Raw genomic sequence first — 23,744 nt, forward strand, 5'->3', positions numbered from 1 at the left:
CGCGCTGTTGTGCTTTTTTCATTTCATTTCTTCCAAGTCCGCTTGTTGTCGTTTGGCATAGTCATGAACACGTTTAAGATTGTAAAACCGTACCTTCCTCTTCCATTGTCTCCCCATTATCTGACATTTCAGCAGAATGAGTTGTCATCTGCAAAGTGGAGCGCCAAAGTATCCAAGAAACAGTCAGCAGTTAGCTAGCTAATAGCGTTAGCTTGACGAAGGCACCGTTCGTTGGAGAAAAAACCCACAGAAATATAAACCAGAACTGGGTCAAAGTTTCGCCAACCGTTCTCAAAACATTGTTCTTAACGTTGGAAAAAAATATTTACGTGTTACTTGACTTTGGGGAAACAAATTCAAGCCCTGAACGAAAGAGCGTTGCCAGAGTACAGAAAGACCGTGTTACAGCGGCGCCATCTTGGCCCCCCAGCCCTCACAAATGTGTTGCGAAGCATTTAACTGACTTGTGGAGCTTCCGTGGCCTGAGACCAGGATCTGACGTGACCTTTCAAACAGCAACACAGCTGCGTGGCGCTCACTCTCCTCAAGTTTGAAATGAACTAATGTGAGGGACCAGATTCATAAAACATCTAAGGCTTCATGCAGCTCTTAACCGGCTGAGTGAGATGGATTAACACTAAACTTTAGAAAATCTGTCTTTTCTCCCACCTGCATTGGTGTCATTTACACTGGGGACGCTGGGGACATGTCCCCGTCACTTTTTGAAAACATTTGACAGTTTACATGCATACTGTCTGTATTAGTGAGTGTAGTGGTGCTGATGGGATGTCGCTCTGGGACGGGGAGTAGGAGGCTGGGAGGGAAAAATCACAGTTTACTCACTGCAGAAATCTACAAGACTGTACTTAACCTTAACATTACATTAATATTTCATTTAGTTTATTGTCTTTAGTGGTGCAAGTTTATTAAGCAGCTCTGCCTGAAACAGTTAAAGTTTATTAATTCAGGAAGAAACAGAAACACTCTGACTCTCTGTGAGCTGCAGATCTCTGACTTCAGGTAAATGTGCTGTTATCTCAGCATTTTAAATATTGTAATTTGGTTTTGTTTTCTAATCCATATATTTGTTCAGTCCGAGTTCAGCGAGAGAAATCTCTCTGAAACAGCAAAACTTCATCACAGATTCTAAAAGCTATAAAATAGGTTTACATTTTTTAAAATCAGTTTTACACACAGACCTTCACCTTGTTGTCGACCATAACCAGAGGGCAGGTTGGTAGTTTGAAGGTGAAGGAGACACTGAAGCTGACCTGCTCTGAAAAACATGTTGGTGTCAATAAGTGATTTAAATTATAATTATTCTTCCTTCAGGTTCTTAAAATGCAGCCGTTGATCTCCAGTTGAATTTGTCTCTGGTGTTTCCAGCAGAGTGACATCATGGCGTCTGCAGCATCAGGTGAGTCCAGTCAGACTGTGTTAGTCTGGATAACACTCTTCTCTCTCTGTCCACATATTATACAGATAATAAAAACACCTCAGTCCTGAATTAAACTCAGCTGGTTGGTCAGTTTCATTATAATCTAACAAAATAAACATCTGTAGCTCAGTGACAGAACAGACAGACAGAGATCAGAGGCTTCACGCAGAGATTCAGCTGGATCACAGTCACTGATCAACAGGGCCGTTTTTAGGATCTTGAAACATTTTGGGGGTTTAGCCCAGCCCATAAAATTTCATATCTTCACATAACTGACCCCTTCCCCCCCGAGTTAAGTCTGTAAAGCAGTAAAGCAACAGAAAACATCCTCTACTTATACAGCACAACAAAACTATTAACTGTGTCATTTTGATGTTGCTAAATTGTAATGTCATGTGTCTAATTATAATAATATAACAACAAATCTACGGTAATATGAACCGGAGGGTCTGAGGGTTCCCCCACAAAACTCTCGTGTTAAACACTTAATTTCCTGCATTCTGGTGTTTTACTGCATCAATTTAAAGTGGAAATGTATTTATTTATGTAAAGGGACACACAAAATTCAGGTAGCAGCAGGTGGCTGAATCTTTGTTTCACTGGTTGCTTTTAAATGACCTGCAGGCAATTCTGCCTTCAGATGTTAGGACTCGTTTGATCGTCCTTGTTGCTGAATATTCAAGAACATTTTGATATTTATGACCTTGTAACTGATTATTTATTCCTATCTTAAATGTGCAATTGTACTACTGCAAAGAGTTGTTCTGGTTAAATAAAAGGTATAATAAAACAATTTAAAATCTAAAACTGTAACAGAGGATAATGCAGAGCAGCTCTCAGCTTTCAGATATGTTTCTCCTGTAGATCAACTTTTAATATCATCACTGCTGAATCAACACACAGGCAGACGTGACTGATTGAGGTAACTTCTTTAAATGTGCACTGGCATCAATAATAAATTAAATCATTAATTCAGTGATAAACTCCTGGACTTTAATAGCTCCTGTGTTTCAGCAGGTTTTCTGCTCATGTTCAAAGTTCTGCACATTCAGAATCTAACTGGGTTCTCTGACATTTCCAGAATAAAGGATATTTTGAGAAAAGAAAGTTGTGTATCCCCCGTCAAAGTGACCAATGTTACTTCACTAGAGGTGCAGCGAATCACAAAACCCACGGCTCGATTCAATCCATGGTTAAGGGTAAATTTTATTGTAAAATGTGCCCCTTCATTGGCTCTGATGCAGCTGCCTCTGTGTCTGTAATCTGTAGTCCTGCCCAGCGTCCCTGGTTGGTTACACGTTACGAATAATAATCATAATAATTGAAAGTTACGATTACGTTACTGTAATTGAGTAGATTTTTTGGTGTTCTTGTAGCCTACTTTTAAAGTAGTTTTTACAGTGTTTTACTTTTACTTAAGTAGCCCTGTTTGAAGATTGTACTTTGCTACATTTTAAATCACATCCGTTGCCAGTGTTGGGCAAGTTACTTCCAAAATGTAATACATTATAGATTACTAATTACTGTCATTCGAGAGAAGAGGAATAAGTTATATTACTGTCGCTTTACACTGCTTTTGCGTTGCTGTTGAGTTACTTTCACTGCTGTTTATTGGGCGCATTATTCTGATACTATAGGTGGGTTCTAGTGATGTGCAGAGTTGCAGGTCTTTGTCATAAAAATGAACTTTCTGATTAGTAGCGCAGTAGTTGCTCCAGAGGCGTGCGACCTCTGACATGTATAACAATTGTAAGTCGCTCTGGATAAAAGCGTCAGCTAAATGAATAAATGTAAATGTAGCGGGAGGGGAGTGGGGTGAAATAGGATGAATCATCTCATTTACGCACGAGGTACGAGGTCTCCCGACACTCCGACAGGATCTGTCAGGATGAACTGACGGCAGCCTCTCTGATCATGAAAGTGATGTGGCGTCTCATAACATGAAAGGTCTCTAAAGTTGTTTTGTTTGCACCATTGCTTGGCAAAGTATCTGTCAAACGAACTAAAATCGAAAGGCAAATTGCAAAAGACAAAATTAATTAATAAGTATAATAAATAAGATATTACAGTTTTTCTCAGTTGCTAAAACAGTGAAACCCATTGGCTGAACAAAGTTCGCAGTTGCCTGAACTCATTTAGCTAATTGTGCAGTCTGTTGTCAATACCTTGAACCATTTCACATTTCAAACACAATTTGCAGATCTCAGTTCAGCAGGACTCTAAACACATTCTGCACTCTAATGCACATGTCATCCATACTGGTAAACACAAGTGGCAACAATCAAATGCAAATAGAGAACACATCACTGATTAAACACAACCACTCAAAATCGATTTCACTTGTTTCAGATCATGTGACACAACCAATATAAGCCAGTTCAGAGAGCAAACAGCTTGTTGAAGGTGGGACGGAGAAATTGTCCAGCGCTGTTATCATCTCAGGCATCATATACCCACGCTTGACAAGCGTAGTTATTTCACGCAAAAGGTCGTTTTTGCGTGTGTAGGAGACGCCCCAGGTGCGTGAGGCCGATGTGCACAGCTGTAGGGTTAAGCTGATGACGAGTAAAGATTACTACCATAATCCCCCTCCCCCTCCGCTGACCCGCCGCCGCGCCCCGCCACTCTGTTCAAAACATAGTTAGACTTGCCACCATCAACATTGCCCGGCAACATTGCTCAAAAAGTTGCCCTGTGTATCATCAGCTTTAGTCTCCTGTGCGTTAGCGTTTCATACACATGCTGACTCAGCGTTTACCCGCGGTTTCTCAAAAGCGTGGGTACATAGCGCCTGAGATGAGAAGGGTTGGGAAGGAACAATGATCCCCTACTGGAGCGTATCTTGGAATTGCTGCTTTACAATCTCCTGTTAAAACTTCCTCTTCTGTTGTGGCAATCGATAGGCGCGCTGGGAAACGCCGGCATCACCGTTTAATCGGATTTTATGCTTCAGTACTGAGGTACAGCCTAAAGTGGCGGTGCAGTGGCTCAAGAAAAGCTGGTATAATTTCCCTCCACTTTAAAGCACTTTATGCAACAGCAGCATGGAGCAGACTGTGGAAGTCCTCTTCCTCAGGTAACCAGGCTACGTCCCACAGACTGTCACCACAGGTGGATACAAGCAGAAATGCCCTGTTCATGTTCAGGTCAGCCCAACTTTCACCAGGGGACAGTAGAGGCTGGAACGGGAAAACTCTAGCCTTGTGATCACCAGTAAAAGAGTACACCTGGGCCTAAACATTAATGAGGGGATCACTTAAGGTCAAGTAGCCCCTGCGTCCACAAGTGCTTTCCCATGACGCTGGTAATCAGTCATGGGCACGACCAACTTTTTCAGACTAGCGGGTGCACAAGATGGAGTCTCCCCCCTGCTAGTAGACTTTGTGTTATAACACACTACTTTCTTACCACATGTGATTCAGTAAATAAGTGAACAAATACTGTCCTTCCAATCACAGGTGGTCAGCGCCCTCCGAAGCGCAGAAGCAGCTTAGAGCGCCTGCCTCCTCACAGTGAGTCAAACTGAACTGTGTTATCCTCTTAAAGAATATCAGAGTTTACAGTATTTCAGGTACAATCTGTAAGAAGTAACTAACCTGAAGTTAAACAGAAATTCAATTATAAATTGTGTTTTTCTGCCTTCTCTATTTTTTTTTTACTTTTCACAGTGTCTGAGCTGAGGGTTGTTCTGCTGGGGAACAGCTGGTCTGAGAGGAGTTCAGTGGGGAACTTCATCCTGGGAGAGACTAAGTTCAACACTGAGGAAGAACCAGACCGCTGTCTGAGAGAAAGAGGACGGTTAAAGGAGAAAAAAATAGTTCTCATCAACACCCCAGATCTGCTGCATCCCAACATCTCTGAACACAAACTGACAGAACATGTGACAAACTGTGTGAGACTCTCTGATCCTGGACCTCATGTGTTCCTGCTGGTTCTACAGCCTGAAGACTTCACTGAGAAACACAAACTGAGGCTCTGCAGAGTCCTGAAACTCTTCAGTGATCGATCATTTGATCATTCACTGGTTCTGATATCAACACTCAGACGGGAGGTTCCAGGTTTGATGGACAAATACATGGAACAGCCTCCGTTAAAAGACCTGATCAGAAAATGTGGATACAGATACCTGAAGCAGAAGAACCTCGAACTTCCAGAGCTGTTAACACGCTTGGATCAAATCGTGAAGGAGAACAATGGAGAGCATGTCAGCTGTGATGCGTTCAAGGACACAACAGCTTCTTTACCAGGTGATCATCAAAGATTCTGTTAAAGCTGCTTTTGCAGAAACAATTCTGACAAGGCAATGAAACCTTTGTCTGATTAAATGAGTGTGGAAGAGCCTTAAACCTGCGTCCTCTCCAGCAGCCAGCAGGGGGCGACTCCTGCAGAAAGAAGTGTGATTGTATAGAAGTCTGTGAGAAAATGTTTCTACTTGTCAGCTGATTTATTCCCTCAGTAAACACTTTCCTGATGAGTTTATAGTTTCAAGTCTTCTTCAACACAGCATGATGTTCATTTATTATTTTTAAAATGCGTGAATAAATCCAAAATTGTAATACTAACCCTTAAGGAAGGGGGTCAGTGCGCATGTGTGGGTGTAGCGGGTGTGTGTGAGGTCAGGCACAAACAGACCGAGTGTTGTTCTACTCTCAGTTTACCGTATGCAACACCTGACAATTCTCATACGACTAAATCCATAGGGGGGGGGGCAGCCCTAATAATAACACGTTTTTAACTAAATGTTGACACTAGGAATTGAACCAGAATATTGGCCGAGCGTGAATAAGACTATGAAATATATCCTCAAGTCAGCCAAGTGCAGTGACTTCAAACTCTGATGAAGTTTGTCATTTTTATCTTTCTCCATTTTATCTTACAGCATCTGGATTCAGGATTGTGCTGCTGGGAAAATGTGAGGACAAACAGACAAAACTTGGTAACTTCATCATCAGAGACCAAGGCTTTAATTACCAAAAAACTTTCCCAACCAGGCAAAGTGTGGCCACCTGTGGAGAGTGGAGAGGAAAACCATTAACAGTAGTGAAAACTCCAGACATCTTCAGTCTGACTGTGGAGAAGCTGAGAAGAGAGGTGAAGAGCTGTGAGACTCTTTGTCCTCCTGGACCAAATGTTCTGCTGCTGTTAGTGAAGCCTTCTGATTTCACTGAGGAGAACAGACAAACACTGAAGTTCATCCTGAGTTTGTTTGGTCAAGATGCTTTTAAACACTCAATGGTCATCAGCACACATGATGGAACAAGTAGCTCTGTCAGCCAGCTGCTTCAAGACTGTGGAGGAAGACACTACAGGATGGTAGAAGAAGACCATGGACAGCTGATGGAGAAGATTGAAGAAACAGCAAATCAAAACAACGAATCTGTACTGCCTGTGCGTGAACACATCAGACCAGCTTTAAACCTGGTTCTGTGTGGGAGGAGAGGAGCAGCTAAGACTTCAGCAGCCAAGGCCATTTTAGGTCAGACAGAGTTTCATTCAGTCTCCAACTCATCAGAGTGTGTTAAACATCAGGGAGAGGTGTGTGGACGTTGGGTTTCCCTGGTGGAGCTGCCTGCCTTGTATGGAAAACCTCAGGAGGCAGTGATGGAGGAATCACTCAGGTGTATCTCCCTCTGTGATCCTGAGGGCGTCCATGTCTTCATCCTGGTCCTACCTGTGGGTCCCCTCACTGATGAAGACAAGAGAGAGTTAGAGACCATCCAGAACACATTCAGCTCTCGAGTCGATGACTTCACCATGATTCTGTTCACTGTGGAGTCAGATCCTGCAGCTCCAGCTGTTGTTAACTTTGTAAAGGAAAACAAGGACATCCAGGAGCTCCGTCAGAGCTGTGGAGGAAGATATGTTGTTCTCAACATCAAGGACAAGCAGCAGATCCCAGAGCTGCTGGACATGGTGGACAAGATGAGACAATCTGAAAATAAACCATCCTGCTATACAGCTGTAACATTTGCACGTGCACAAATGGAAAAGGTCATACAACAAGAGAGGATAATAAAGAAGAACAAGATCACTTGTAAGTACTTTGAATTGAAATGTTTTTCTGTGTCCTGAACCATGTTGATCATCACAGTCTTGAACCTTCACTGTAGCTGCTGAGAATATTTAAAGTAACTCCAGGTCTTCTTCTTTCCCAGGTGATGATGAGGAGCAGAGACCAGAGAGTCTCAGGATTGTGCTGATAGGGAAGACTGGAAGTGGAAAGAGCTCTACAGGAAACACCATTCTAGGAAGAAAAGAGTTTAAAGCCAAATCAAGTCAAACATCAGTCACCAAACTTTGTCAGAAAGCACAGAGTGAAGTGGACGGTCGTCCGGTCGTTGTGGTCGACACTCCTGGTCTGTTTGACAATAGTTTGACCCATGAAGAGGTTCATGAGGAGATGGTGAAATGCATCAGTCTTCTGGCTCCAGGACCACATGTCTTCCTGTTGGTGTTACAGATCGGGAGACTCACACCAGAGGAGAAGGAGACATTAAAACTCATCAAGGAAGGCTTTGGGAAGAATGCTGAAAAGTTCACCATCATTCTTTTAACTGGAGGAGATAAACTAAAGCGTGAGAAAGTTTCCATTGAAGAATACATTGAACATAAATGTGATGATTCCTTTAAGAAGCTGATCTCTGACTGTGGAGGAAGATACCATGTGTTTAATAACTATGATGAACAAAACCGCACACAAGTCAGTGAGCTGATAACCAAGATTGACACCATGGTGAAGGAAAATGGAGGCAGCTGCTACACCAATGAGACGCTGCAAGAGGCCGAGGCAGCTATAAAGAAAGAAATGGAGAGAATCCTGAAGGAGAAGGAAGAAGAGATGAAGAGAGAGAGGGAGGAGCTTCAAAGAAAATATAAGAAATGGAATCAATGAAGAAATTGAAAAGGAGAGAAAACTGAGAGAAAAAGAACTTAAAGAAAAGGAGGAGAAGATAAAGAAGGAACAGGAAATGAGAGAAGAAGAAGACAGGAAGAGAAAACAACAGGAAGAAATTCAGCGACAGGAGTGGGAACGAAAGGTTGAAGCTTTGGAGCAAAATATAAGATCAGAGTCAGAATCAAAGGAAACCATTGACAGAAAGCTGAAGGAGAGCAGAGAAGAGATGAGAAAAGAACGAGAGAACTGGGAGAAAACACAAAGAGAATGGTGGGAAAAACGATATCAAGAAGACGAACAGAGACGACAGGAGGAACAAAGAAGACTTAGAAAGCTTCAAGAAGAATACGAACAGGAAAGAGAAAATGATGAAAAGAAAAGAAAGGAAGAGGACAGAATCAGAAGAGAACAAGAGGAAAAAGAGAACGAAGAACAGAGAGCAGAAACTGAAAAGAGAAAAAACTGAGAGAAAAAGAACTTAAAGAAAAGGAGGAGAAGATAAAGAAGGAACAGGAAATGAGAGAAGAAGAAGACAGGAAGAGAAAACAACAGGAAGAAATTCAGCGACAGGAGTGGAAACGAAAGGTTGAAGATTTGGAGCAAAATATAAGATCAGAGTCAGAATCAAAGGAAACCATTGACAGAAAGCTGAAGGAGAGCAGAGAAGAGATGAGAAAAGAACAACTAAAGAAAAAACACATCAACATGAAATGTGTGACCAAAAAGAGAGAAAATCTGAAAAGAATCAACAACTTACTGAAAACACATGAACTACAAATTATGAGGAAAAGAAAAATGTGCAGGAAACCAAATAAGTGATCAGGGCCCTTATTTATCAAGCTTCTCAAAGGGCCATTTTAATCTGAAGTGCTGAGAACTCATGAAACTTACTCCTGCTTTCAAACTTAAGTATAAAAGCAAGTTATCAGATTTGATAAAGCTGAGAATGACTCTTACTCTCCCAGTTATTTAAGAAGCTCCAGAGGTCTCTCAGGCGGTCGGAGCTGCCAGCAGATGGACCGAGCAGACAGAGACATGCGCAAATATTTCAGGAGAGGAAACATTTCTGAATTATTTGACGACGCACAGTTAATAAGACGGGTCGGACAGCGCAGGCGTAGTCTTTGTCAGCGAGTTGGTGAGGGACGTCATCTCAACACTGACTACGCAGTAATGCGGTTTCTCAGTCAGATTGAAGGTTGTAATGACGCTTCGTTTCTTTACCACAGGATTATTTCAATAAGCCGAATAGTCACGGAAACAGTCATAGCACTTACAGCTCCACGCACTGTCACGCGTTTCATCCCAACACACTGATGGCGCTCACATAAAGATCAACTTTTTACTCTTTCATTTATTAATGTATAGGCCCATATCATAATATATTCTCTTGAATATTCTGTATTGTTAAATGTGTGTTGAATAAAACTCCTCTTAGGAATTTCACCATTTTACGTGAATTTATCTGAGAATATTCTTAAATAAGGAAATCAGTGATTGGTCCTTGGCTACGTCGTCATCCAAAATCCTGTTTGCGGCACAGCAAAGTGTCGTGAATCAGCAGACTGACACTTAAGATTTAGTCCTGCACTTCACTCAAATTAGGACTGAGATGCTTGATAACTAACTTTTAAGCTTTGAGCCAAGAATGTTTTTACTCTTCAGTCGGTTCTTAGCAGCGTTCTTATGAGAAATTCTGAGAAGCTTGATAAATACGGGCCCAGATGCAGGAACTGATGACACAAGCTGGTTCATTTTATGAGGCTTTGTTTCATGTAAACGTCTCATCAACAGAATAGTTTTCAGATCTGTTTCCTTTTTTCTGTTTTGACTTGGTTTCACTGATTTTAGTGAAACTGTAAAGAAACAGAGATTTCATTGTAATATTTTCTACACTGTGATGTGTGTAAGAGCGTTTTATTAGGACTAGGTGGAGAGATTATATCTCCACACTGGCCTGGAAACGCCTCAGACCCCCCAGTCAGAACTGGTTAACGTGGATCGGGAAAGGGAGGTTTAGGGTCTCCTGTTGGAGCTGCTGCCAAAGTGATCAAGATAAATGGATGGACATCATCGGCTCTGAGTCGGCACACATGGCATGGGGATAGCTGCTGTCTGAAGTGCTGCTGCATCAGTCTGAGCCTCTGAGAGAGAACGTGATGTGATCAGAGGGAAAGACTCATTTATCATGAGCACACATGTAGGTCCAAACACAGGAAAGCTCCCAGCAGAGATCACAGTAGGTCCTCACCAACACTGACTGAAAGAGTCCAAAAAGAGCAGTGAGCTGAAGCAACACCTCTGGCAGCGTCCCAAAATAAAACATCAGGAGCTTCATGAAGCCCAAACATGTTGCTAACTGTCCTCCTGCATCAGACTGGAGGTGTTCCTGTTATTGTGTCCACCCCCTGTAGAATCACTCGGATCCTTTTGACAGTGTTTTGTCCAGCAGGTGGCGCTCTAACATGAACTACTGATCTGAAGTCAGTTTCAGATCTGTTTGGATTTAACTCTTCATCATTTCCTGTTTTTACATTTTCTCTTAAAGCTTTTGAAACATGAACCCTGAAAAGCTTCAAGGTGCTTTATGTTAAATGTAACATTGCTAATGATGTTTAATATACATTTTACTACAGCAGGGTCAGAGAACACGTTTTTATTATTACTCTGACTTAAATCAGTGATGAGAAGTTTCCCTGTAACTTTAGTCCCGTTCTGTTCTCCAGTCTCTCCACAACATGTTTCCTCTTATTTACCTCACTAAGACTTCATGAAACAGTCTGGAGATTCAAATTCAACCCGTTAAAGCTGCAGCACAAGTTCAGTCACATGTGAACAGTTCCAGCTGTTTATTATTTAGAACATTATTAGCAGGTAGGACAGTAAGTAGGACAGCTCATTTAAAATGTAAAATGTACTATTTCTTGGATTTGAATGTTATATATTAAATGGAATTTTATTTTAATGGGTTATGATACACATCTTTTTATTATCTTTATTATTTTTGTATTTTCATATTAATTCAAAACATAAAATGTTTGAAACTTTTCCTCGTGGTTTTATTATGTTGTCATATTGCATCAATACAAACACAACACAAAATACTGGTTTCTGATGTCTGCTGGCGTCTTTAACCTTTAAAATAACCTCTGTCTCTGATTGGCTGGTCGACATCCATTCGTTTCATGTAAGGAGACGCCATAATAATAATAATAATAATAATAATAATAAGAGCAATCAATTTAAAACAGACTCATTTAATAAAAATCAGTATCAGGGGTGTGCAACAAATAAAACATAAAATAAGTCAATGTTTAATTAAAGGAAAAAGTAATTACATCACATAGTGGTTTCAAATCAATAAAAACATAGAACAAGTCAACACACATATAAAGCTGGAATAAATTACACATCACACACTGAAAGCTTTTTTAGTTTAAATGAGTCTTAAGAAGTGAGAAAACCAGGATCCAGACTGTGAGCCGGATCTCCTCTGGAAGACTGATCCAGACTGTAGGGGCCCTCACAACAAAGACCCTGTCCCCTTTGGTTCTTAGCCTGGAGACCTTGGAATAGTTAGCAGAGCCCTACCAGAGGATCTCAGTCTGCGTCCCGGCTCATAGGGGATAAAAGCTCAGAGATATATGAAGCTGCCAGCTCATGTCTGGCCTTAAAGTAATCAGAAGAATTTTAAATCAGTCCTAAAAGAAACAGGCAGCCGCTTCAGGATTCTGACTCTGAGGTGAGTCAGAAGTGGAGCTGCAGCATTTTGGACTAACTGTGAATTGATTTCTGACTCAGACAGGTTTACAGGGAGTTACAGCAGTCGAGGCGGGAGGAGATAAAGACCTGGAGGAGTTTCTCCAGATCTGAGGCTGAAAGAAAACCAGAACCACAATCAGAAATACTTTGACAGTTTGCATGTCAACATACTAAATAACAGAAATAACAATAAAGTAGGAAATATAACAAAATATAGAAATTTAAAATAAATCTAAATCTGAAGCAGTGTGGATATTTACAGTATTGTACAGCAAACAGAAATGTAATAAATAAAAGATTTAACCTTGATTTTATTTCTTAAATTATAAAACTTTAATTATTTGATGTTCAAAACAATCTGGACATTTAATAAATGAGCAGTTAAATAATTATTAAATATTGCCGTCACCACCCACTGATGGAGGGATAGAAGGAAAAGTTCTGCTACACTAATATCTACTGATTTCTTTGGGACTTTGCTGTTTTGTGAAACAGTTATTTAAGTTTAACGACAGAAAGTCTATAAAAATAAATAAATTATTACATAATTAAATCAATGAATTAATAAATAATAATGTAATTTAATGCTTAATTGTCACCTTAAATTAAATTGAATATGTAAATGTTAAAGTGATTAATGTATTTATTTATTCGTATTATATATTTACACATTTGTACATTTATTTCTTCATTTCTTCACTCTTTTATGTATCTATATATACACTTTCATTTCTCCATAGTGTAACTTGCTGCAGTGAAATCAATCATCTGTCCATCAAAGTCAGGGGGCGGGTTAAAGCCTCTGATTGGTGAATGAACAGTATTACAGGCTCGGCAGGTTCAGCCAGCAGACTGAGCTCTGTTTGATCGAGCTGTGAGTTTGTTCTGTCAGTAGAAGGAAAGGTCGACCTGCAGCTCTCCATCTTATCACCCTGTAGCTGTACTGAAGACAGCTTCATTCATTCCTGTGGCAGTCAGGGCTGATACCAATCAATCAATCAATCAATCTTTATTTGTCCCCGTAAGGAGTTTAGCTTGCAGCACAGAGATAACCAACAGACATACTGATAGATTACTGATTAGAGGGACCAGACCAGCTCAGCATCCTGCCTGTTTGGCTCTATATGTGCCTTACCTGTTTAAAAACTGAATGGCTTGAGGCACAAATAAAGATTTTGATCTATTTTCAGCGACTAGAGGGAGATAATATCGTCACCCAGATGGCAACAGTTCACATGAAGAGACAAGCGGGGGCCTCTTGTTACCCACAGTGTGTTTTGCCTTATTCATCGTCCTTTCCCTGCAGAAACAGTCCGTACTTGGTAACTTAATCCCAAACAGTTTCCTGGCCGTCGTTACTGTTTTCCTAACAGACCTTTTCTGAGCCTCAGCAGCATCACCAAACCAGCAGATGATGCAGAAGGTCAAAACACTTTCAATAAAAGCTCAGAGAAACATCTGAAGCATTTTGTTGTGGACGTTAAAAGATGAGAGTTTCTTTAAAAAGTACATTCTGTGTTTGTTTCTTAGTGCTTCTGAGGTCAGACCACAGATCCCATTTGAGGTTATGGTCGAGCACAGTGCCAAGGTATCTGTGATTTGTGACAGACTGTAGAGGCTCCCTGTTGATAAAAGCAGAACCAGATGATTGAAACGTTCTAAAGTTGATCTACATTTCTGTTGTTTTGGTGGTGTTTAGAAGGAGGCCTGATTTCTCAGACCACTTTAAGAAGTAGTCCAGAACTGGCCCCTGCTCCTCCTCCTCCTCATACAGTAGGCTCATCAGGACAGTATCATCTGCATACTAAATAATGTGCCTGAAGAGTTGGTGTCTAAAATAAACAGTAAAGGAGATAAAACACATCCTGGGGAGAGCCTGTACAAGTGGTCATTCTGTCAGAGAGAGAAGTTCCTGCTCTGACTTGCTGGTTTGTACAGCTGAGAAAATCAACAATCCATAAAATCAAACCAGATTCAAGAGAAAACTCTGAAGCCAATCTATCTGCTAACATACCAGGAAGAACAGCATTAAAAGCCGAGGAAAAGCCTCCATGTGTTCAGCTGCAGCCAACAGATCTACCAGTGCAGCTCACAGCATCTCATGATGAACCACACCGGGTGCTGCTTTAGGCAAATGCATAGATTCAAATTCAACCACCAATCACAGGGCAGAGTCCGCCCTCTGATGTTTGATGGATGAAGGTGACAGTGAGTTATTTTGCTGCATCAATTCCAACTGTGTATAAAGAAAAGTGTATATAAATAAATAACTACAATTATGAACAGTTTAATTCAATTTTATTTATAAGGCGATAAAGTACAGAAGTTATCTCATTACACTTTTCATACAGAGCAGGTCTGGACAGTAACCTTTGTAATATTATTAACAGAGACCCAACAGGCAAGAAAAACTCCCTTAAACAGACAGAAACCTGGACTCAGGGTGGGCGACTGGCTGGGTTGAAAGAGAGAGAATAAATTTGTGAATAAATTAATATGTAAATACATTAATAGATATATTAATTAATAAAATAAATCCAATGTATAAATAAATAAATACACAAGTAATGTAGCATTTATATAATTAATTTTTCATTTAATTTGTGATTTCTTTATGTATTTGTTGCCAATTAAGTCATTTCATAGTTATTCAATTATTTAACTACTACCCGTGTATTTATATATTTAGTTTTGGCCCCTTAAAACCCTTCACAGTGAAAGTAGTAATAAAAAATATAAACAGGCTAATTTATGCATGTATATTTACATTTATTTATAAATGTATTTGTTTATTTCAGAATTTATTTCATAGCCATATTTATTTATTGAATGTTGACTAAAACGGAAATCATTTAACAATTTTCCAATAGTTTTTTTCCCCAATAACAGTTATTGGAAGCTCCTATATATCAATAAAAAGTATAACCACATAATGAACGTACCTGTGTGTTTTAAGGAGTTTGTCACAGAGACAGACAGGAAAAGACTCGCAGCTGATTCTGAGGCTGAAGTTTGCAGGAGAAAATCAAAATAAAGTGACGTTAGAGCCTGTTTTATATTACAGACAGGATAGATAATGGTCAAATCTAGCAGTGACTAATAACACAGTAACAGTGGTGACGGTAGGACTTTTATAATCTGCTTATAGACATATTTTATATTTGATATTGTGACACTGAGTGGGGGAAACGTTGCTTATTACATGAATTAAAATGGTTCTGCACTCAACATGTCACCAAGTCCAGTTAAGACTGTAAAAAGATGAAAGTCAATAACTTCTTCTCTGACTCCAGAGCAGCAGAGTGAAATGATGAAAGCTCCATTTGTTTTTTCTCCTCCACGTTCTTTGAATCGCAGCTCCAGAGTCGGCAGTTAAGGGGAAACTTGAGGGGAACTTAAGCGTTTTGTGCACCTCTTACTGCTGTGAAAGCTGTCAGGCAGTTCAGGCAAAGCCTCAACGCTGTCTGAAACACTTTATTATAAAACCTTCATTTTAGTTGGTAAAAATGGGACGATTTCTTTTTGTTCTCTCTCACATTATAGAGCAGCTGCTGAGCACAGAAACACTAAATGTTAGCTGGGGTTGCCACCTTCAATAGGCCTACAGAAAAATCAGGCCACACCCCTCGGGGGCCAGGACACCAACCACAGGCCCGAGGGTGAGCCAGTGGGGCCAAATCATATTACTGTTGTATTAGTAGAACAACAATTCTACAGATTGGTGAAGCATAACACATAGTTGTTTATATTCTTCACACATATTTAGATAATTGAATGTGTATTAAATAGCTGAAAACTCTCTTATCTCTTATTAAGTTAATGATTATGAGTCTGACTGTTTATCTAAACCTACGGGACAAAACTACTTAGTTCTTGAACACGGGACGATTCCGTATTTTAAGGGACGGGTGGCGGCCCTGCAGGTCGCTCAGAAAGGAAACAACGAGCAGGACAGAACTATTGTTATTTTGTTTGTCTAGATATTTGTTTCAGACAGAGTTTAATGAGAGAGATTTCTCAGAAATAACGACTCTAATCGCTTGAGTCGTTATTTTAGATTCCGATGGTTAAACTGAAACAGCAGGAAGAAAAAATCTATTTGTGTAGAGTGCGTTTATTTGTGTATTACGTGTAGTTTGTGTGTATTATTCATGTTGAATGTGCTCCTACAGTCTGTGAAAACAAATTTCCTCCACCGAGGACAATAAGGAATGAATCTGAATCTGAAGAGGAGTTACAAACCCGAAATCTCCAGTTTCCTCAGACTGACATGTAGTTTGTTACCTTTGAGGTCATGATGTAACTGAAGCTTGGCCTACACTTACTTATAAAATGAATCATCCGAGCATTAGAGCTGTTTCGTGCTTATGCTCTTTAGTAAAGTTTGATGCTGTTCTGACGCTTTTGATTGGTTCTCATGTTTTAATCTCTGCCAGGTAAACTGCCTCTCACTGTCTTTTTAAAATGGTTAACATTTGAAAACAAAACATTTACGGCAGCATCAAATTTGGGGGAAATATATATTATCCCAGTTAACAAATTAAGGATGGGAGGCTTGAACAAGTTGTCTCTGATATCTATAATGCAAACATGTAGCTTTGTTTCACGGCCTGTAGGCTGGTCAATGAAATTAAATATTACCAGTTATATTTTTGAAGTTATAGCTTTAGTCTATTAATGAATACATGTAAAAACACACTCAATGTAATATTTAAACAGGTAAACCCCACAATTCATTGAGTTTTTGCAGCCTAATAAAAGACCAGGTCCAAACGCTAACAAAGTTTCTGGAAGGAAAGGCTATTGCATATTTCAACCACTAGATGGAGCCACCAGGCCCTTTTCTGGAGCTGGAGGCAGGAGGGATGTTCTGCTTTGTCCTGCCAGTCCAGCATTTATTTAAACAGAGAGTGATGGTAGGTGATGGGACCAGCCTTGATACTATCATCAGTCCTCAAACCTGCACAGGCTCACATCACCTGTCTCGGGACTCGGTTTCACTTTTATTTTACTTTACACAGGTTTGAACAGTGAATAGCTTTCCCTGGTGGCTCATCAAACAGAATTAAACCCAAGAAAGGCAGTAAAAGACTTGAAAGCCCAGAGCCAGAGATGCTTTCTGACTCTCAGTAATGCTCACCAGGTTTCACACATAAGTAGGCCTACATAACTAATGAGAACTACAGGCTGCGTTAAAATATTTACTCTACTTCACTAACATAATAAGTATTTTACACTGGAGAAAATAGCAAATGAAAATAAAAAGTTTACAACTGCACAGATTTGTTTTGGAAGAGTTTTGTTTTGACAGGACAGTAGATTGTTGAAGCTGAGAGTTTTTAACAGTTATAGCAGCACAGAAAGAGAAGCTGAAGGCAGGTGAAGTTCTGCACAGCCTGCAAACTCAGTGATCAGCTTCCTCTGGTCGCAGTGCAGCCTTCTCTTTGATAGAAACACAAGTCAAAAGGTCAGAACCTTGTTGCCTGTTGGCGCCACAGAAGGGGGCAGAGTGACCTCTGATGGTTGAGCTCCCTCATAGCAAGAAGGCCTATAAATATGTTACAAAACTAAAATATAAATTAAGTAATAGAAACTTAAATAAAAGGCTAACTGCTGTCCTAAGCTACATATAACATTAGTTCAGTTTCCAGCATATAATCATTGCTTAGCCGGAAGTAGTCAGACTCTGTGTCAGACAGCCTGACAGCAGAGTCTCCGGATATACATAAATTAACATTGTGTGAACTTGATACCTCGTCTCATCTGATCCTTTTCATCAACGAATTCGGGGAAGTCGTTGCACTTCAACAAAACAAAAAACAGATAAACGGTATTTTCGTTTTTGTATTACAAAGGAATTATTATCCAGAGATACCCAGACCGTTTTCTTGTTTGTTCATTTATTGGTTCAAGCGAAAAAACAACGTACACGGACCGAGACCGGGTATTTTTATACAAAGTACCCACATTTGTTCACTACGAATGGCACCAATTCAATCCTGTACAAGAACATCACAGACCCCCCGAGAGTTGATGTCAAATGCAATGTGTTCCCAAATAGTTGGGTAAGTTGTTACAATCACACAAATGAATCAAAAAGACTATATGATAATCTTCCAAAACAGGTGGTGATATCAAGAACAATGTTTCTCTCTTGCTGTAACTGACTTTGTCTGATGACTCATGTGCACGAACAGTATGTCTATGTAAGTTTATCTATAGAATAAACTTCCTTAAACGTATACTTACTTACTTACGTAATACTAATAAACTGTTCCTAATTAAAGAACATCTCTGTACATCCTTAGGTCTAACTTAAAAGAGGTGTGTGTGTGTTTATTCTTATTCAGAGTCACAGTCAGTGTTTGTCTACAAGACAAGTAGACAAGTTGGAGTGACGATATACACGCCAACATGTGTACAACATGTGAATGGGGAGTACTGGTCACAGTGCTGACAAATGAATGCTGGTAACCTGCTGGAGTGCAGCTTTGTTGGGCCCTGACTGCAAAGGGAATCTGTAAAACATTAAAATAAAGAAAGTAGCTACTTTTATCTATGGAGGATGGTTGTAACATTTACATTTCTTCATTTAGCTTTTATCCAAAGCCACTTACATTTGCCATATATGTCAGAGGCCTCTGGAGCAACTAGGGGTTAAGTGTCTTGCTCAGGGACACCCTGTCACCACATCACCACATTTTTAAAGAAGTGTAACAACACACCCCACCTCTGTCAGCCCATGCTGAGCTAGCTGTATTACCATAGTGGTTTGAAATTAGAAAGGAAAAAATGCATCACATGTTGCCTGAGAAACTTTATTTCTATCTAATATAAGTCAAACTATTCTATCTGCAATAGTATAGATATTAAATAAAATATAGTCTTGGTCAGAAAATGTACTTTCATACCTCTCTATATATTCTGAATGCACCTCTTTCCAGACTTGATGACCACCAGGCCTGATTAGGGAGGAAGCAGGTAAATACTGAAATGATCACCAAACTCCTTTCTTCTCTCTATTTGGTGGAATTGGTGTTGTTACAACTCTCCCCATGTTACAGCCCTATTTTCATTTTTGAACTACAAACGAATTAGGGATTATCCACAGATCCCCGGACCATTGCTCAACATTACATAAAGTCTTGAAGCATAATAGTCGAGGACAAACATTTGAACATTTAGTAATCAAACATAAATGAGGAACTGCAATATTCTACTTCCTTTACCCTGTTGGAAATGACAGAAGAATCATTAGTAATGTCTGAGGATGTTGTTTGAAGTTTAACTCTTTAAAGTAGTCCAGGATTGAGAGTGATCCATGAAACATGAGCTCTGATGATGTACCAGAGAGTTGACGGCGTTAAAATGACTTCATGTGCATAAAAGCATCCTGGGTAGAAACTATAGACTGTTCTTCTGAACACCTTTTTGTTTATGTCTTGAATTAGTTCAGTTAGTTGTAAATAAGTGTTTAATTAGATTCTTACCTGATGATGGTCTGAGGACCAAAGCATCAATATTAGTTCTTTCACAGAGTTTCTCACAGAATGCACCTCTCTAAAAGACTTCTGTTTTAGTTATTAAAGCTGTCCAACTTGCATTGATTCTCTCTCTGCTTGTCAAGTCCAGACTTTTTCAGTTAGTTTGACATATTGCAAAGGTCAGTGATGGTGTATATTTGTCTGATACCATAACATGACAAAAAGGCTGCAAGTGGACAATAGTTATATATGAGAAGATATCGACTGCGGCAAGCGGAAGTCTTTTTATTTCTGGAGCTTTTTTTGATAATTTGCAACTGCTGAACATGTTAACTAACCGCTTCCTCTTTCCCCTCTCAGCTGTACTATTTTAACAACACTCTGTCTGGTCAGAGTTTTCACACCTTCTTACTGGCAGCTGATCACTAAGAGAAGACATTTCATGTTTGCTGTTGAATAAAGTAGAGAGTTTTGTCTGGAAGCTGCTGAACACTGAGGAGACATGGAAGCTGTGATTGGACTGTTGCTGATGCTACTCGGAGTCTCTCATGGTGAGCTGATGAACTTCTTTAATTGGACACATTTTATGCAGTTATGAGATAAATACATTCAAAATGTACAGTCTGACATCCTCTTCAGTGATGTGATTTCCTGCTTAAACACTGACCCATTTTAAATAAATGAATAGGCTTAGTCAGCTTTCTTTTCAAAATGGCTTGTCTACAAATACTATTTACATATGAGGGTAAATTCAAGCAGTTGTTTTTCCTACAACTGAAATTCACTAACAAAGACCACGGCTGCAAGATGTGAGTTTAAAAAGTTTATTGTTTGTAGAGTTTGAGATGGGTTGGGAGACAAGGGGTTTGGGTGGGAGGGATGTCAAGGGCAGGTGAACGGAAATGGTGTGCTTAAATACTTGTCGTGTGGAAATTGGGCGAGTTCGGGGCATGGTCTTTGTTCCCGAATCTAGTTTATAAAACTCCACTTAAGCTACAAATAACAGATACAAAAGATATACAAGAGTAAAAGAAATTAAAAGCACATAGACCTGATCATTAATGATCAAAAGCTGAAAGATTTATTTTAATCTCACTCAGTAAAAAAAAAAAAGGAAACTCAGTTCCCCTTCGAGGGAACTCGAACTGCGTCTGTGACGACACTATCTCCAAGCCTATTGCCGTTGCTAGAACGGTAGTGTGTGACTGCGTAACTGGAGGCGTATATAAGCACACCGGACACATTAGCTTTTTTCTATTCAGCAGGCACTCTGGCATGTTTGAGACTACGAAAGAAGTACAACCACGAGAGGAAATTTCTTACCTGGAAGGAAGCCTGGCAGAGGAGATGGCTGGTGAGCAGTTCAGGCAGTGTGTTTTCCCATGCCCGTGCTATATCACGACAGGGGACACTCATACCCTGTGTGTGTCTTGTCTGGGGATGCCGCATGCCCAGGCAGCTCTCGAGGGGCTGCTTGTGGCCATTGCAGGCCCTGCCCCTGCGGGGCTCTCGTGCGTCTCTTTTCTCCGAAGACGGCCGGATGCGCTCTCCCCGTGGCTTGGGTCCTGCGGTTGCTGAGGCGGCGCGGCAGCTTCGGTCATGGGGCTCCCAACGCGACATCTCCGAGGGCATCGGGACTGCAGAGGCCTTTTCCCGTTCCTCGTCTGACTTCTCAGTACGTCTGACTACTCCCCTGCTCCGGGTTTACAGCGACGTTGTGGGGGTTAAGGGTTTCGGTTATGGGACAATGCCCCGAGTTGAGGATGCTTTGGCCAGCTATCTCTCGCCCGGTCTTGCGTTGTCCCATAAAGAGCAAGCGCTGCCCACCAAGCCATGTCACGTGACATGCTCGTCCAGCTACTACTGCCAGAGCCTGAGGCAGAGTGTCGCTTATCGTGATCTCCCTCAGCACACCCGGGACTTGAGGCGGCGCTCTCACCCCCCCTGAGAGAGGGCGATCGCGGTCCCCTCCCTCGTGGCAGCTCAGGCAGCAGGCTCTGCTATCCCGCCTTGTCGATGCTCTTGATGCTCTAGCCTCCTGCGAGCACGCGCCGTTCTGCCTGCCTCGAGGGGCCACAGTAGGGAGGCGTTCTGGCTCACACACCGTGGATTGTCTTTCCCTTGCGAACCTCTGCTTCAGGGTGCTGCCGGGGACCTACGCATCGGCCACCAGGCCCAAGGGGCTGGTTCCCTTGGCAGATTTCACAGAAGAATGGCGGAGCCTTGCAAACATGTCCCCGTGGGTCCTGCGCACCGTAGTGGATGGCTACAGGCTGCATTTTCTGGTCCCCCCCCCAGATTCAACAGGGTGGTCTGGACTGCAGTGCATGTGGGGCAGAGCCAGGTGTTGGGACAAGAAGTTCACTCTCTGCTGGAAAAGGGGGCCACAGGACTTATTCGCCCGCCAGTCAGGGAGTCGGGGTTCTACAGCCGGTACTTCATAGTTCCCAAAAAGGATCTGCGGTCCCTGAACCAATCTCTGAGGAGATTCAGGTACAAGATGCTCACCATCCCCGCCATCGTCAGTCACATCACGATAGATTGTCACGTTTGTCACGATAGATCTGCGAGACGCATATTTCCACATCTCCAGCCGTCCCTCTCACAGGAAGGTTCGGAGGTTCGCCTTCGGGGGCGCGGCGTACCAGTATCGGGTTCTGACCAGAGTGAAGCTAGGCCGCACCATCACTGTGAAAAACTTTCAGAGGGTGTTGGGTCTCATGGCGGCAGTGTCCAGCGTAATCCCGTCTGGCCCGCTGCACATGACAGCCCTGCAGTGGTGGTTAAAATCCAAGGGATTCTCCCCGAGGGGAAATCTGCTCCGTCTGATACGGGTTACGAGCGGCGCCTTCGTTCCCTGTCCGTATGGAGGAAACCTTGGTTCCTGTCCCAGGGTCCCGTGTTGGGAGCGTCATGTCGCCAAATAATTATTTCGACGCCTCACTCACAGGGTGGGGCGCGGTCATGGACGGCCGCTTTGTGATAGGCTCCTGGCAGGAGCATCATTTCTCTTGGCACATAAATTGCCTGGAAATGTTGCCTGTTTTCAGAGCTCTGAGGAGTCTTCTGTCCGCCCTCCGAGGTCACCACGTCATTGTCAGGACCGACAATACGGCAGTAGTGGCCTATTTGAATCACCAGGGGGGTCTGCGCTCACCAGGGGGGTCTGCGCTCGTGCCCGTTATGCAAACTGCCGCATCAGAGCCTCCTGTGGTCCCAGCAGAGACTGTTGTCTCTCAGAGCGATGTATATCCCTGGGACCCAGAATCAGGGAGCAGACCTGCTGTCGAGACAGGGGCTGAGTCCCGGGGAATGGAGACTCCACCCCAAGGTGGTGGAGTTATTGTGCGAAAGGTTCGGCCCTATAGACATGGACTTGTTTGCGTCTCAAGAGACTATGTACTGTCCATTGTGGTTCTCCCTCTCGCCCCCAGCCCCACTAGGGCTGGATGCCATGGTGCAGACGTGGCCAAGGCTGCGTCTGTATGCTTTTCCCCCAGTTGCTCTGCTCCCGGCGGTTCTGGAGCGGGTCCATCAGGACAGTGTCAGCCTGCTGTTAGTATCCCCGTTTTGGCCGGCCTGAGTATGGTTCTCGGACATAATCTTGCTCCCAGAGGGCCCGCCGTGTCTCAGGCGGAGGGCCAGGTCTTTCACACTTGCCCCGCCCCAAGGGGGCCCTAGGGGGAGCGGTGGACCCAGTTACCTGCCCGGTGACTGTGGTACTGGAGTTCCTCCAGTTTCTCTGCTGGCCTTTCCCCATCCACACTTAAGGTGTATGTGGCTGCAATGGCTGCCACATACACAACATGCTCTGAGGGATGGGCCTCTGGGGAGGCTTCCACTGGTCGTGCGCTTCCTCCATGGAGCCCAGAGGATGAGACCCGTGACTCGTTCCAGGGTTCCCACTTGGGACCTGGCAGTGGTTCTCGAAGCGCTGGCTGAGGCCCCCTTCGAACCCCTGGAGTTGGCTGAGGCCAAGCACCTGACCCTTAAGATGGCCTTTCTCCTCGCTATCACCTCTCTGAGGAGGGTGGGGGATCTCCAGGCACTTTCGGTTTCTCCTCGATGCCTGGTGTTTGCCCCGGGGAGGGTCAGAGCCATCCTGCACCCCTGTCCCACAAGGCTGGGCTCCCCGCTTCCAAACACACGATCAGCAACTGGATCG

The 23,744-nt window shown here is 42.2% G+C and overlaps 3 protein-coding genes across 7 annotated transcripts in view; all 3 read left to right on the top strand.

The window, feature by feature from the left end:
• The window catches only part of LOC119891530 (scavenger receptor cysteine-rich type 1 protein M160-like), a 667,824-nt gene that overhangs the window by 398,805 nt on the left and 245,275 nt on the right, over positions 1–23,744 (top strand). The gene's annotated exons all lie outside the window — the stretch shown is intronic.
• Positions 1–23,744, top strand: part of LOC119891565 — an 82,239-nt gene that overhangs the window by 54,853 nt on the left and 3,642 nt on the right. The window contains exon 1 of one of the 5 annotated variants that reach the window (XM_038703314.1): positions 19,971–20,130. The exons of the other annotated variants lie outside the window; for them this stretch is intronic. Within the exon in view, the coding sequence (XP_038559242.1) occupies positions 20,082–20,130 (49 nt within the window). The 5' untranslated portion in view covers positions 19,971–20,081. Of the gene's footprint in view, positions 1–19,970; positions 20,131–23,744 lie in introns of those variants that run through there. 5 annotated transcript variants of the gene reach the window in all.
• LOC119891537 (GTPase IMAP family member 8-like) lies at positions 1,327–8,480 on the top strand. Its single transcript, XM_038703256.1, has 5 exons — positions 1,327–1,417; positions 4,897–4,950; positions 5,107–5,685; positions 6,318–7,472; positions 7,594–8,480. Exons 1-5 carry the CDS (start codon positions 1,399–1,401, stop codon positions 8,328–8,330), a joined length of 2,544 nt encoding a protein of 847 aa, XP_038559184.1. The 5' UTR covers positions 1,327–1,398; the 3' UTR covers positions 8,331–8,480.

Source organism: Micropterus salmoides, unplaced genomic scaffold, assembly GCF_014851395.1.
Source record: "Micropterus salmoides isolate LMB-PRFRI ecotype aquatic unplaced genomic scaffold, ASM1485139v1 Ms_hic_scaffold_7, whole genome shotgun sequence".
Taxonomy (NCBI): Eukaryota; Metazoa; Chordata; class Actinopteri; order Centrarchiformes; family Centrarchidae; genus Micropterus; species Micropterus salmoides.